A 15,030-nucleotide genomic window follows, 5' to 3' on the forward strand; every position below is an offset into this window, starting at 1 on the left:
TGTTTCGCTCAGTCGGTGCAAGCTCTTGTGTGCCTACGTCTCCTGTCGCGTCGCTTGGTCACCGCTTCGTCGCGCGCGTGTGCTGGACAATTCTCCACACGTCCGCTCAGGCGATTGCGTATATTCAGGGATATTCACACGAGGTTGCTTCTTCTCTTCTCTGCTTCTTTGCTTTTTATCTTTGCTCCTTTGCTTCTTTTCTCCTTTGCTTTTTTTCTCCTTTGCCTCTTTTCTCCTTTGCTTCTTTTATTTATTTTTTTTCGAACCTCTTTACTCTTACTGTATGATTGGCTTGAGAAAAAGAAACTTTTTCATGTGGTAGAAGTAACCGGCTAGGGGGTTCCTTTCTAACATTGCAAATACAGTGGGTGGCGTGCAAAAGGGGGAGTGGAGGGGGAAAATGAACTAGGGGGGCCTGGGAAATGTGTTCTGTACGTGAGATGTACGTTGGGGTTACACGAACGGACGCGAAGTCACTTTGTTCGTAAAATATATCTAGGGTTACAATCCTGCTATGCCTTTATCGTAAGTTAATATGAACGGAGCTGAAGGCCGCGTTGCTGCTAAGTCCCTCTTAACTGCTGGTGCTACCTTAAAACTTGGTAAAAGTAAACGTTTGAGTTAAAAAGAAATATTAATACTTATTGCGATCAGCTGAGAAAAACAGAATTCTTTTTTCTTTTCTTTTCCTTTTGTGTTGAATTTTTTGATTCAAATTGGGATTTTCAAAATGTTTGGGAAAATGAGGAATCAAAATAATCACTGGGGAAAACCTTTTTTTTATAAATGAAAACAATTTTGCATGGTATGCCGCATGGTGGTGAGTGGGTAAATCAGGCATTTGTGCTACATAAGTGGGTATACATTTTTTCTTTTTTTTTTTTTTTTTTCTACTCCTTTGAGCAGGCAAATGGGAACGGGGGGTGGTGTTGGAAAGCAGGCCGGAAAACGTCGTATGTGGACCCTGCCCCGCGTGCCTGCTAATACGCAACCCTTCTATACTCCTTAATCCGCCTAGCAATGTGCATACGCGCGCTCTATAGCAAGGAGAAAATTTTATTCGCCGGACCATTTCCTCATTGTACATTTATGTCTTTGCTACGAAATATATATCTCCAGCATATGTCCGTACACTGTTCTTAGAGGGCAGCACACTAATTAGAAGTGAACATCAACCCCAGCTTCTTACACGCTTCCTGGCTACGCTTTTTTTGGCGACACCCTCTTTGCCCCGTTGAAACAGAAAGAACTTACGCGCTGCTTCTCATGGCTTTTTTTCCCTAAAATGCGGATTCTTTTTCCGCTCTTATGTGCTCCTTTTTTTGCCCCTTTTATTCTTCTGTTTCTGCTCCTTTGATTGCCCCCTTTATACTTTGTTTTTTTTTACCCTTTTATTCTCCCCTGTTTGCCTTTTTTTATACTCCTTTTTTTTGCCCCATTCTGTTTATCCCCCCACGCATCCATATCTATGCACAAAACTGTTTAAATTTAATTCCAAAAAATTGACACGCGTTGTTGCCCTGGGGGGGAACTTCCTGCAACGGTGGCGAAAGTGAGCTGGCACATATGGATGTCCTGTGCATACACATATTTTCTTCCTATGTGCGTGCAAATTTTCCCCGTTGCGGACTCGAAAGAGGAGGAGTACATTTTTGTGCAGTTTTTTTTTTTTTTTAAAGCTTATTTGGTGCCCAGGGGGTTATCGGAAAAAAATAAACATAAAAAAAAACAAACTGAAATGGGATGAAGTGAAAAAAAAGGATGAGAGGGGATAGAAGCCTTCCTCTTCGGCCTCTGGATCCGCTTTTTTTTCTTCTTCTTCTTAATCCTCACAGTTTTACAAAACAAATGCAAAAGCGTTGTGCATGCGAAGGACCAAACTGACGCGCCTCCACCGTGTCGCGTCGTCTAGAAAGTGGGAAACAAGAAAACACACAAGCTTTGATTAACAAAATGGAAAATTAACAATTGTCATGGTGCAAAAAGGGGAAAAGAAAAAATTCCCGCCCTATTCTTCGTTAAAGTATATATTGATGTATTCCAGCACCTGCAAGGTAGGTGAGAAACAGTTCATCATTTCACCATTTCGCCATTTCGCGGGGGAAGCTAGAAAACGCGTGTTACACATGCGTAGAGAGCTACGCAAAGTAAGGGCGCGCATGAGGGAGCACTCCTTGCATACCCGGGCGACCTCCTCGTCATCCTTCATGCTCCACAAAACAGTTTTGAATTCTTGCGAAAATGGGCTACAGTGGCTTTAAAGTGGACATGAAAAAAAATAAAAAAAAAAAAAGAAAAAAGAATTTTAACGAAAAAATAGATTGTACCTCCCCTCGCCCCACTCTGCGCACTTACGCACGCGAAAAAAAACTATACACTTTACTGACCATTCAGGAATTTGATTATACAGACAGGACAATTTTAAAATGTCCAACCAGGTGTTGCACGCCTGGACATCCACCAAGTCATGATTCGTTTTCCTGAGAATAAAATTGGCAGAAAAGTTATATTGGCACATAATCAATGATGAACTGTATACGAGGCTGTTTTTTGCGTTTCCACTTGTACAGTCGAAGCTTACTTGATAATTTCATTAACGTCAAAGTACATGTCTGCCCAGGCAAACAGACTCAAAGTCTTTGAGGACAATTTTATCGACGTTCTATTTTTTATTAACTCGTTTATTAGTCGTATCTACGGAAGGGTGCAGTGGGTGGTTAAGGGCTGCATAATATTGATGGTAATTGCGGCACAATATGGATGGTTAAAAATATGCTCATCGGTATAGACCAACACGGGATCGTCGGCAGGAGCACAAGTCCGCTCAATGTGTACTTCACATGTGTGCCATTCCCTCAAGTCATTACAATTATCTTTTCCACGTTCACTTCGTATAACTTCAGTAAATTCTCCTCCTGCATTGTAAAAAGAAAGAAAAAAAAAACAAAAAAAAAACATACAGTTAACTATGCATAGTAATGGAACCACAAAATGACCCCCTGTTCCCACTTCTGTTCCTTTTTTTCGTACCTCAGGATTCACCTCTTTTTTCACGGTGTGATAAAGGTACAAGTTCTTCTCTACGGAGAAATGGGTGAGGGGAGGGCACAAGTACGTATGTTTATAAGTAAGTCTATATGTCCTTCGTTCGACACAGATGAAAACATGACATGAAAATGTAACATCTCCTGTGTGGAAAACTAACCTAACAGCAAATTGTGAATTTCGTTCGTCAAATATATAGACATGTCATACGAATCGTCGTATATCTGCGAGTAGGGAAGGAGGGGGAGGAGGGTACGCAGGTGTGCATATTTATGTGAGCATATATTTTGGCGAAGGTGACATCTGCCGCTATCACTGTAACGACTTTTTTCATTTCACACTGACTATCATGGCTTCCTGAAAAGAGTTCTTTTCCAACATCAGCATGGCCTTTATGGTCACTGTGTAGAAGGAACTTTCCAGTTTTATTTGGCTACAAGGAAAGGGGAGGAAAGAAAAATAAATCGAATGCACAGAGCATTGTGGAAGTGGCCTTCAACCGAACAGAATTCCCCCAAAGACACCACTGGGGGTACTTCCTTTTGAATCATTACTTGTTCTGTCGTATGAAGGAAAATATTTCTCGCACATCGTAATATTTTTTTTTTCTTAAAAATTCCTCCATGCATAGCAAAATGTACTTGTTCGACGGGGGGCAGAGGAGCCATCCATTGAAATATTTAAGCAGCTTTGAAGGAAGGGAGGGGTTGTAGGGAAGCGATGAGAAGGAGTACACTTATCTGTTCAGGTGTCTACGCATTTTTGTACAGCTAGGGAGGGCACCAAATTGGGTGCACACACATAGCGGTAAAGCATAACGTAAAGGCCTGCAGACGCTTGGACTCTGTTCTATCTGCCCACCTTGGATTCTATTCACTTTTCTCTCTTTCCAGTTCTACACTGATGCAATGGTGTGGTTACCTCTTTGGCCTCGTTCAGCTGCTTCGTTCTCAGGATGAAAATAAAAAATAAATTAACATCTTGTTGCGTTTTTAAGTTCCTCCCAAAATTGTAGTACAGATTAAGCAGGTGCAAGGACAGCTTGTAATCTTCCTCCGTTTTGGACCTGTAAGGGTTATTAAACGGTTGAGGCTTTGTTCTATATTTCATTTGTTGCTGCTGCTGCTCTTGCCGATGTTGTTGTGGGGGGGGAGTTTTCCTTGGAGCCACTTTGTTCCGTTCTCAGCGGATGGTGTCCTTCCATATCTCGCCGCTAATTTTTTTCCTTCTGCCCATATGGAGCGCCCAATTGTGCGTACAGTTTCAGGACGTCGAAGAAGTCGTTCATCCGCAGTTTGTGCATCTGGTTCTTCTTCGCGTAGTTCTCCAGCATGCCAATTTTGGACTTGATTAGAGCTGTGTTGAAGCTGAGGGAGAGAAGTGACGTGCGCGGACGCGTGCATATACATGTGTAACGATTTACACACAAGTGCACCCTGAGGGAACCAGGGTGCTTTGAAAGCGGCATTTCTCCACACAAGTGCGCAATTTTTCCGATAATTGCATTCATTACCATCTCGTTTGTAACGAATAAAAAGTGGGCCTTAAGTTGATTCCTTTCATTTTATCATTCCTCTTCGCTATAGTGAAGTAAAAGAGGAGAAATATGAGACCGGGACGTAGGGAAAACGACAACTGGCTCCTTTCCAGCGGGAAGAAAATCACAACTTTGCAAAGCAGCAAAAATATCCATGCAAAAGTGCGCCCTTACATGTTTGCCAAAACGAAACTGTTGATAAAAGGAAGCCATGGCACCCTTGTGACGCACACAATATCCTGCTATGTTTTCTTTTCTTTTTTTTTTCAGGACTGAATAGTGGAGCGGTTTAAATGCTGAAAGTGAGCAATTTTTTAATTAAACATATTTTCTAATCCCACTTAAAGTTTGCTCAGTTACGAAATGAGGGTGTCATTTTAAAAAAGCTGGGTGTAGCGGCGCGAAAAAAAAAAGGAAGCGTTGTGAGGGAAACGCGCCACGGAGGGATTCAAACGGGAAGGGGGGTCAACAACGACAACAAAAAAAAAAAAAAAGGCGGGAGACGTTGCACGTAAAGATGCACGTAAGGATACACCTGAGGATGCACCTGAGAGGGACGACAAAACAGCGACACAACAAGGGAAGGAAAAACAAAAACGATGAGTGACATGAAGATAAACAATTGCGTATGCATACAATGTGCAGCGCCACATACCACCATGCAAGACGGGATACGCAACAGCGAACGTTGCTTAGCCCCATAGGTTTACGTTCAAATGGGGAACTTGAAAAAAAAGAAAAAGAAAAAAAAAATGATTGAAAAGTTCGGCGAAGTGAAGCTGTGAAGCTAGGGGAAAAAAAGGGCACACAGAACGGAGTCAGTTCCACAAATCACTTGATGTTACTGACGAGCCAGTCCAGAGCCTCTGTAATCCCTACGTCCTTCGTAGCACTGGTGCTGAAAATAGCCCACTGCCGATCTCGTATAGCAGTTAAGTTTAAATCCTTAGATATCTCACTTATAGAAAGACAATTTTGAACATCCTGCTTGTTTGCAAAGATCACCAGGAGTACTCCTTCCAGGTCTGGCTCCTTAAGAATCATGTTAATTTCCCATTTCGTGCTGACCAAACGTTCGCCATCCGAGCTATCAATGACGTAAATAATGGCATTCGTATTTTTATAGTAGCACCTCCAGTAGGGTCGAATGGATGACTGCCCCCCCAAATCCCATACCTGTAATTTTAAGTTCTTGTAGCTTACACTTTCTACATTAAATCCAATTGTTGGAATTGTCTGGACGATTTCTCCCAACTGCAGTCTGTTCAGGATGGTCGTTTTACCCGCATTATCCAGGCCTAATATGAGTATCCTGATTTCTCTATTTGAAAATAGGCGGGGGAGTATGGAGGAGAAAAGTATGCCCATTTTGGCTTCTTACTTTTGTGTGTATGTCTGTGTGTGTCGCGCGTTCCTCTGAGGAAGGTCTTCACAATTTTGGTGGCAACACAAGTGCTTATAGGTGTCTATGCACATATATACGCCCGTTGGCTAGTCACTTATGGGAGTTTGAAGCGATTTGCATTTTTCTTTTTTTCTTTTTTTTTTTTCTTCGTTTTTTTTTCTCAAAAAAGGAAGCTCATTAGCTCATTTTGTGCACAAGGGGAAATTTGTTCCTTGATTAGGGCCGCATCCAAGAGGGTACCAGCGTTTTGCTTGCTCCTTGTCCCGTGACCCGAATTTTGGTGTGTCTGCCTCGTGTGCGACGCCTTAGTTGTGTGAATCTCTCCAGTTGGTGCCTCTCCCTGCTTCGTGTCTTTCCCCCCACCCCTGCCGAGGCCTCCAATATTATCCTTTCACAATTTCGCAGAGTATATATTTTTTACACCCTAAGCACAGTACCATAGGGCGTGACGCGTCGCACGTGTTTCGAACTTATCTCATACGACATTATATCACGTTTTTTTTTTTCTTATTCCTTTCCTTTCTTTTTTTTTTCTTCTTTTTTTTGGTTCCTTGCCTTTAAAGGAGCATACTGTTAGCATTAATCGAGAAATGTTTGCCCCCTTTTGTTTTATTTTATTTTTTTATTTTATATCTTATATTTTTTATTTACTTTATTTTTTTTCATTTTCCCTTTCCAATTTTGAGGAGTTAATTTTTTCGTTCGTTTGCTTGCTTGTTTTTTTTTTTTTTTTTCCTCCCCTTTTTTGCACGTGTAAGTTTGTACAATGTAAGCAGTTTCGCTATTCACATGGCAAAACAAATCGTTTAGGAAAAGGGGACTATAAAACTGAAGGGAAAAAGAGAAAAAGGGAAAAAGAGGAAAAAAGGTAAAAGAGAAAAAAAAGAAAAAAAATCTAACTCAATTAAACGTTTCTCGTTGGCCCGTTTTGTCAACCCAGTTGACTAAGTTCGTGCCCCCCACCCCCTCCTTGTGTCTGTGTGTATGCGTGTGCTACGAAAGAGTAACATGAATGTACTCGTCATCTACGAAAAAATAATTCTGTTCCCGAAGGAAAATTTGAGCGAAGCAAATCAGTTCTATACATATTTCTACGCACCTTTTGCAAAGAAGGTTACTTTTTTTACTCGCCCCTTTTGGGTAAACAGAAAAATGGGCTCCTTTGAAGAGGCGACTCACTATGAGAGCAGATACACCCAATATCATGTCATAGTAAATGCCATCAAATTATTCCTTTTAAAAAAGTATTCGCAAAATTGGAGTCCATCCATCCACCGTTGGAACATTGTTGAGTGTCTCGGGCAGAATAATCCGTCTTACCTGAGCTTTGCCCAGGGAGGCCGCAGAGATTCAAATAATGACACAACACAGGTGGGACGAAACACGTCTCAGAAAAAGACAAATGTCAACAGTTCAAATGGTGAGTCTCAGTTAGACGGAGACCACTCGCAGGTTACGCCATATGACGAAACAGAGAAAATGCCACAAGATGCAGAATCCCACTTGTCTGAGAGGGGCCCTGTCGCCATCCATTACTGGAAGAAGATGAAGAAGAACAAAACGAACACCCTCCACTACAACATAGACCCATCGGCCAAAACGAAAAAGATTCAAATCTACTATAACTCCGAAATGACAGACATGGAAAGAAAAATTTGTAAAATTAAAAAATTTTTGCGAAATGGAAATCCCGTAGACATCCTTCTAATTTGTGACAGCCACAGCCAAAGCGACAGCAAGGTCACCCAAAAGGGAGGGGTGGGGGAAAAGAAAAAAAGAAATAAAAAGTCTCGGGAGAGTACTTCCGAAGGTGGACCCACTTCGATATGCAAAGTTAGAAATAACATTACTAACTCTGCTCTGTCGCTGCAGCTAAGTGAAGCCAAGTCTTCCCAACACGTGAACGTCCGAATGAATTTCCTGATGAGGCATTTGGCTAAAATTGCAATCGTGGAGGAAACGTTTTGGCATGTCCAGAATGGAAAGCGCGTCATTCTGATCAAGCTCTATCCGAGGTGATCCGCTTAGCCATCCCTCAGATTGGAGACCTCCCGATGAACCGCGTTACAAGTCGCATAGAAAATTGCGAGCAGGCACTTGCATAACTGTAGACACCTCCCCATGGCAGCGTCTTCTAAAATGTAACCCCTTCCCCCGTACAAGACCACTTTGGAATTGCTCTACGGAAGGGTGTGCAGGGAACAGGAGGGTATCTACTGCCTCATTCCCCAACGCAGCAGATAAACAGGTCGAAGACAAACGAGTGGAAGACAAACTAGTGGAAGACAAACGAGTGGAAGACAAACGAGTGGAAAACAAACGAGTGGAAGACAAACGAGTGGAAAACAAACGAGTGGAAGGAAAACGAGCGGAAGAGAAACGGGCGGCAGACAAATGGGCGAAAGACGCAACTGTACAGTAACCATCTGGCCACGTCGCCCTTGCCGGCGAGGTGGGGAGGGAAGTTCGCCATGCATCAAGATGAAAACAGCGAATCAGCAACACATAACGAAGTAACAATGCATTGACAAATAGGAAGCATCGTGGTGGATTTCCCTTTTTTGTGTGTGCACGAAGGGGAGTAACAAAAGACGTGCCTCGCATAAGCCCGCACACATATGCGATCGCTCAGCCATACACGCGCTGGCTAAACGCCCTCCGCGGAGCTCGCTTCCTATGGCCGCTCCCAAAGGGAAGCGGTATACTAATCCCTTCCAGAACTCGCAACCCTGCGCAGTGGAGGAGTAAGTGTTAAAGACGGCTACACGACACTTGAATGAGGAACCGGTTCAAGGCCGATAAGGGTGTAAATTCCTCCCCCTCCGCGAGCCTATGCATATCCTGACGAGCTGCAAAACGGGGGGCTACTGACATATGGGCAGTTCTACCATAAGAGCTTGGCTGTCATCCGAGTCTAGTTAGCCTAGTCAACCGAGTCAGACGAACCAGCTTAATCATTCAAGTCGTGAATGTCAAAGGTTTTATCGAGCACATTATCGCAATCCTTTTCGTTTGGCGTGGGAGAATTGTCTTTATCTACTGTCGTCGTGGCCTGCTGTGCATACATTTCTTTTTGCTTGGACAAAATCTGCAAAGGGGGTAAAATGGAAAGAGTACATTTTTCTTTTTAAGAAATAACTCGTGGATCAGAAATACATACAATGAGAATCCGGTTGGGCCACTGGTACGAAGCTACTGCTGCACTTTTTTTTTTTTCTTTTTTTATTTACATTTATCGCATTCAGAAAGTGTTCCTTTTTCTTAAGCTGCGAAATTACACACTTATCCCATGTGGTTCTGACAACTTTAATTTTGTCGACGGATAAATTTACAAATGGTTTTAGGAAGTACAACAGGAAGAGGTTCGATGGGCATTCGCTGAAAAGGAGGGGGGAGAGGGGCAGAGTAAAGTAGAGAAGACGGAAGATAGGAAAGTAGGCCTTCCTGCTTCAAGCGCGAGCTACACTGGCTAGACAGACAAAATGGCGATGCGCTTCCAACGGAGACACGCCTATCATAGGGATACGCCTCGCACAACGCTGCGCCTTTTACGCCCCTACTTGATAATCCCGTCGCACATCTTTATAAAAATCTGGCGGTCAAAGAAATGGCAACTCCTGCGGGGAAGAGAAAAGGCGGGGTAGAGAAGTCCTCCTAAATTAGTGCACTTGGCGAAAAGGCTCCGCAAAAAAGGCACACATTGGAAGTGGCCTAATCTGTTCTTGCGACTCGTTTGCAAACAAAGTAAACACACACCGTGTAAGTGCAGTGCAATGCCACTTTTTCAGATCCGTCCCTACCTTGAAAACATCACTAAAACTGTTTTGATGAGGGAAATTTCGTCCCCGCCCGTGAAGTACCGACTCCTCAGTTTGTACTTCTCTCCATTTGTCAGTATCCTGTCTGTAATTTTGGACGTGGGGCAAAGCAACATGAGTGGGGGCACGCAATGTCACACGTAAATGGATCTGAAAAAAAAGGGAATAAAGCAAAGCAACGAAAAGCAAAGAAACGCAACACAACGCAAAGCAATTCCGCGCAGCCGAGTTGCCCCTCCCCCAGGCGCACCTTTCTTATACTCTTCTATAGGCAATATCTCACCCCCCCCCTTGAAGAAGTTACTGCGAAGGAAAAGGACAAGGAGGGAAAATAATTCATAACTGTTTCGTGTCTGTGGTGAGTTTAATTACTGCGGTGGTGAAATGAGCCGCGGGGTCACACCGCAGGAGAGCCTCGCACTCTTTTCACGCGCCCCTTTTTAAGGGTGTCCTTTTAAGGATCCCTTTTTGTTCGTACTATATCTGGGGGCACCCCTTTTCGAGGAATAGGTAGAAGTAGCTAGCCGTGTAGGTGCGAATGGTGGCGACGCCGTCTTTGCAGAGTCTGCAATGGGTGGGAAGGGAGTGAGAGGACATGTGGAACCAACAAATCGAGTGATCAGAGGAAGCTACATGCGGTTCTTCGCTGGCATCGCCCTGATAGCATCGCCTAGATAGTATGGCCACGCCAGAACGGTCTCGTCAACACAGCAAGTGAAGCGCTTCTACCGTGGCGCACCCACCTGAGGAATAGGGGGAAGAGGAACGTGCGGACAACCAGAGCATCCTCTGCGCAGGACAGCATCCGGAAGATCACCTTCGACACCCTCTTGCGCAGGGAATAATCCAGCGTCTTGTAATCCAGCACATGAGACAAGTACGACATGAGCACCTTCTGTACGAGCGCCGGGAAGAGTAAAACCATCTTGTCGTACCTCTTAAGGATAGCCTTCTTAACCAGGACGTTTGAATCCCTCAAGAAGTAACAGACGAAAAAGTGGAAAAAAAAAAGGGAAGAATCTTCACTGTAATATTTTCGAAACCTTTGAATGTATCTCTCATATACAGCTTCATATTTGTGTAGAAATTTTTTGTAAAAAAAACAGTTTTCGTTTTCTTCATTTCTAAAAAAATCGCTTTCGTGTAGGTTGGCATTAATTTCACTTTGCATTCGTTTGATTATGTTGGTTCTCTCCTGGAGAGTTTGTTCGGACCCTTTGTCCATTTGGGTTCCCACATCTTCGCTCACTTGGTTAGCGGCCTGGTCGTGGATCCCCCCCTGCGAATATCCACAGTCTGAATAATTATCCCCCTCTTGTTGCTTCTCGGTAGGTCCGTTTGACGTAGGGTGCGTACTCTCACCCAGTTCACGTCCCGACCAACTACTGTTGTGCAGATTACTTATCTTCTCATCACTTCTCACCGATTGCATGTTCTGTATGCGTTTCATATTGCAGTACGTGGCGTAGTCTACATTGAATGTTTGCGTGATTTGAGGAAAATCCTTTCTAGTGGAGTAATTGTTACCACCTCGTTGTTTTCCATAATCCACTTTGACGAGGTGGGGATAGGAAAACACGTCACTCCTGTTCTTTGAAATTGCATCCTTTCCGCTCTTCCTAAATCTGGTCATCATGTCTTCTTCCTCATTTAACTCATCAACAGTCACTTCTAAAAAATCCGAGGGCTCCAGAAAATTTATCAAAATGTCATAAAATAAAGACGCCATGGTCTTCCTAATAATGTAGTACGGATAGGTACATACAAAAAAAAAAACGTGAGAGAAAAATCTGAAGAAGTGTTGCTTGAGCACTAGGATGAGGGTAGGCATGTGCAGGGCCGTGATGTACACTGCGTTTATGTTGTGAGACACGATGATGTTATTTGGGGTGTCAAATAAAAACTTCTTCTTGAGGGCCTCTGCATTCACCGCTTCGACGTTATAAATGTCTTCTTCTTTTTGGTTTAAGTGGATTTTACGTGGACGTCGCTCTCTATGGGCATCTATTTTCCCCCCCTTCTGAAGAAACATCGCCCCGTATGCCATGTTTCCCTTGATTAGATCCACATCACTGAAGTACCATCCTTTAATTTGATTTATGTCAATCGTTTTATCGTGATTAAATATGCTGTCTATGCTGGTGATGTCATTATCGGTGAGGTTAAAAAGTTCATCATTATGGTTCCCCACATATGTGGGGTGGTTCTCCTGTTTTTTTTTTCTTTCTTTTTCGTTTTCTTTTCCTTCTTTTTCTTCTTTTTCTTCTTCTTCGTTTTCTTCTTTTTCCTTTTCTTCTTCTTCTTCCCCTAAGAGGATGCCCTTCTTCTTGGAGAGTTCGTCTCCCTTTTGAGCTTCTCCCTGGTGGGTGCACCACTGCTCGTGTAGGGGGCCCTTCTCCTCGGTTTCTTCTCTCGCTCCCCCAGGTTCTTCACCGTGTACTTGAAAAAACTGGCGTACGCTCACCGCAAAATGATTGTTGCTTATTATGAGGTCGTTAATGAAGCCATTGTTGACAAAAATGGAGCTTGATCCTGGGGTGATGAGCGAGGACGTGGACGGGGATGGCAGCAGAGACGGAAGGAGTGATGTGGCATTGTATGACTCCAGCAAGGAGGACGACGAGGGGAAAAGGGATAATTCGCTCTTCAGAGATGCTGTTCCATTTTCGCCTCCGTTGACATCTTCGAATGTGTTAGTCTGTGCAGCGTCATCAGCATAATTTTCCTTCAAATGATTGTCCGATTTTGAATGGTATCTTCTTCCCCCCATTTGCTGGACCCCCGCCTCTTCTTTCAGCTCCGTCATACTGACAGGCTGGCTAAGGAGGCCTCGTTTCACACTTACGCAGTTCATCGTGAGTGTCGTCTCTTGCTGTAGTTCTCGCTTCCCCTCATAGTTGCTTTCGGATGCGTCCGATTCATCCCTTGCTGAGAGGTGTGATGTGTGGCTTCTCCCCCCGTTGTGTTCGCTAGACTGACCATGAGATATTTCGCTTGAGTCGCTACTTGGTCCTTCCTTTCTAGAAGCAGTAATACCAGTTGGCACGTCCACCTTCGGGTTGCTCAAAATGTCTTCCTCGGCCCCTTGGTGTGGTTCCTCTGTCTTGTGTGCTTCCCCCACTGTGGGTGGCGCTTCTCCCCCCCGGGGGACGCCTACCAAAGCGTAGCTGCTCTGCCGCTTGGCGGTGTCGTTCAGATAATTCAACGTAAACAAGTGGGAAGAAAAAAGATTATTGAAAAAAAAAATCATCTTGTGAATGTAAAAGGGATGAATAAGATTCATGTCCTCAAAAAGGCAAACAAAAAGGAGCAGATTTATCAAGGCATAGTAAAATATGTACAAATTTGAATTCTTCAGAAAATCATTAAACACAGGAACGAAAAAGTGGAGAAAGACACTCTTTGAATAAAGACATGACACATGCACACAATTGTACAGGCTAATTATTTTAATGATGTCATTAGGATCATTACATAGCGATTTCAGCATAAAAAATATCACTAACAACTCTTCTTCCTTGACAATTCTGCATATATTATGCAGGTAACAGGACAGGAACAGTTTGCTCTCTTCGTCTTTTCCCCTAACGAAGGATTCGATGCATGGGAACAAGTACCTGGACACCATTTCTCTCTCAAATATATGGGAAATTTTAATCAAGAGAACGAATCCCAGGTTCTTGAATTTTTCGGTGGACGTCAGCGAGAGTATGAAGGGGAAGATTATGCTCTTTCGGTACTTGGCTTTGATGTGCGTGGCTAGGATGAGGAGCGCCTTCATCGCGTTCGCGAGTACGTGTCCACTGCAGACACTGTCGCCGATAGTCCCGCCGATATTCCCGATGACACTCCCGCCTTGCCCATTTCTGATGATCCGCTCGAGGATGGGGAAGAGAAACTTAATAATATCCGCGGACCCATCCGGCCCATTGTTATTCTGCAGCAAGTACGCACACAGGTCGCCCATCTGGCAACACAACTCGTATTGTATTTCTTCTTTATCGTTGCTTAATTTTACAAGCAGAGGATAAATCACCTTCTTAAAATCATCATAGTCTATACTATTTAGGGACTTCACTAACTCTTTAACAAATATTATCTTCCGGCATTTCTTGCTGCTGTTTCCGTACAGTACAGCTCTTTCCAGGGCGGTTAAATTTTCATCCACGGCCTCGTGGATGTTCTCCAAATTTAAGTTGAACACGGAAGAGGTGAGGCCTATCAGCCGAGAGAAGAAAAGATGAAGGGGAAGGGATGGACGGGATGGGCGACATGGATGAGATTGACGAGATGGACGGGATGGACGAGATGGACGCCGAAGGGGAGCGAACACAAATACTTGTGGAGCTTTCCCAATGAAAAGCGGCACAAGCATTCTCCTTTTTCGTAGACATGACTGCGAAAACATGTGTGCATATTATTCCCTTGACAGATGTTCTCATCCCGTTCTCACGTCTATCCCTTCTCTCACTCTAAAGCATATACCTGTCAGTTTAGAGAAGAAGCCATTTTGCCTATTTACCATTTTAGCGTCACTATTTTGAGTCTTTCTTCAAGGAGGGGGGAAGCTTTTGAATGGGGCAGCTAACTTGGACTGGAATGGAGTATCATCTCATCCTTCTCAGTGACTTGTCTACTGCAATGTGTACGCCCTCACTTCGTGATGAGAAAAGTCATACAAGAGAAACGGACGTGCTGGTTCGTCCTCCCAATTTGAGTACGCCACCTGGTTGCAAAACTCTGCATGGATGTGTCTACTCTAGATGGGGCCTGAGATGGTAGAGGTGTTTTCCCTATGAAATTCCTTCTTCACTCTGGAGTACGGATCAGAAGGGTGAAAGTGCGGCGGGATGCTGGGGGGGAAATTTCTTGGTGCCTATACACATAAACGGGCATGTATTCATATTATGCTTCTCCACCATAAGGGCAAAACGGAAATGCTACACTTTATGGACCTCTCCGAATCGCCCCGCAACCAATTGTGGGGTGGAAGTGCTTCTTCTCTTCATAAAAAAATGGCTTTTATTTTTATTTTATTTTTCCAACTCGGGTTAGTTAATTTGTGTGTGTTAGAAGGAGAGGCGCATCGTCGAGGTAACCTCTCATGTTTGAACCAGGTTTAGGACTTTTTAGGGTTGATGGGGGGCGAAAAGAGAAAAAGAAATCTAAAATGTATACTAGCTTGTATGCACATATTCATACGCATGAATGGGGTAGAGCCTATT

The 15,030-nt window shown here is 43.7% G+C and overlaps 4 protein-coding genes across 4 annotated transcripts; 1 reads left to right on the plus strand and 3 right to left on the minus strand.

Moving 5' to 3' along the window:
• Positions 1–2,008: 2,008 nt before the first annotated feature.
• Positions 2,009–4,608, minus strand: C922_03331 (hypothetical protein; the record flags this gene model as incomplete). Its single annotated transcript, XM_008818923.1, has 12 exons — positions 2,009–2,047; positions 2,183–2,255; positions 2,388–2,480; positions 2,582–2,694; positions 2,868–2,915; positions 3,031–3,080; positions 3,206–3,269; positions 3,391–3,478; positions 3,600–3,733; positions 3,967–4,111; positions 4,305–4,412; positions 4,559–4,608. The coding sequence occupies 12 exons, from the start codon at positions 4,606–4,608 to the stop codon at positions 2,009–2,011; spliced, it is 1,005 nt and encodes a 334-aa protein (XP_008817145.1).
• An 805-nt stretch (positions 4,609–5,413) lies between these two features.
• C922_03332 (ADP-ribosylation factor-like 1) lies at positions 5,414–5,950 on the minus strand (the record flags this gene model as incomplete). Its single annotated transcript, XM_008818924.1, has 1 exon — positions 5,414–5,950. The coding sequence occupies one exon, from the start codon at positions 5,948–5,950 to the stop codon at positions 5,414–5,416; it is 537 nt and encodes a 178-aa protein (XP_008817146.1).
• A 1,045-nt stretch (positions 5,951–6,995) lies between these two features.
• On the plus strand, positions 6,996–8,409 carry C922_03333 (hypothetical protein; the record flags this gene model as incomplete). Its single annotated transcript, XM_008818925.1, has 2 exons — positions 6,996–8,002; positions 8,151–8,409. The coding sequence occupies 2 exons, from the start codon at positions 6,996–6,998 to the stop codon at positions 8,407–8,409; spliced, it is 1,266 nt and encodes a 421-aa protein (XP_008817147.1).
• A 528-nt stretch (positions 8,410–8,937) lies between these two features.
• C922_03334 (hypothetical protein) lies at positions 8,938–14,330 on the minus strand (the record flags this gene model as incomplete). The annotated part of the gene is made up of 8 exons (XM_008818926.1): positions 8,938–9,075; positions 9,218–9,365; positions 9,548–9,604; positions 9,788–9,890; positions 10,056–10,108; positions 10,284–10,370; positions 10,549–14,023; positions 14,291–14,330. 8 exons carry the CDS (start codon positions 14,328–14,330, stop codon positions 8,938–8,940), a joined length of 4,101 nt encoding a protein of 1,366 aa, XP_008817148.1.
• Positions 14,331–15,030: the final 700 nt, after the last annotated feature.

This window comes from Plasmodium inui (assembly GCF_000524495.1).
Source record: "Plasmodium inui San Antonio 1 unplaced genomic scaffold supercont1.14, whole genome shotgun sequence".
In the NCBI taxonomy this organism is placed as follows: domain Eukaryota; phylum Apicomplexa; class Aconoidasida; order Haemosporida; family Plasmodiidae; genus Plasmodium; species Plasmodium inui.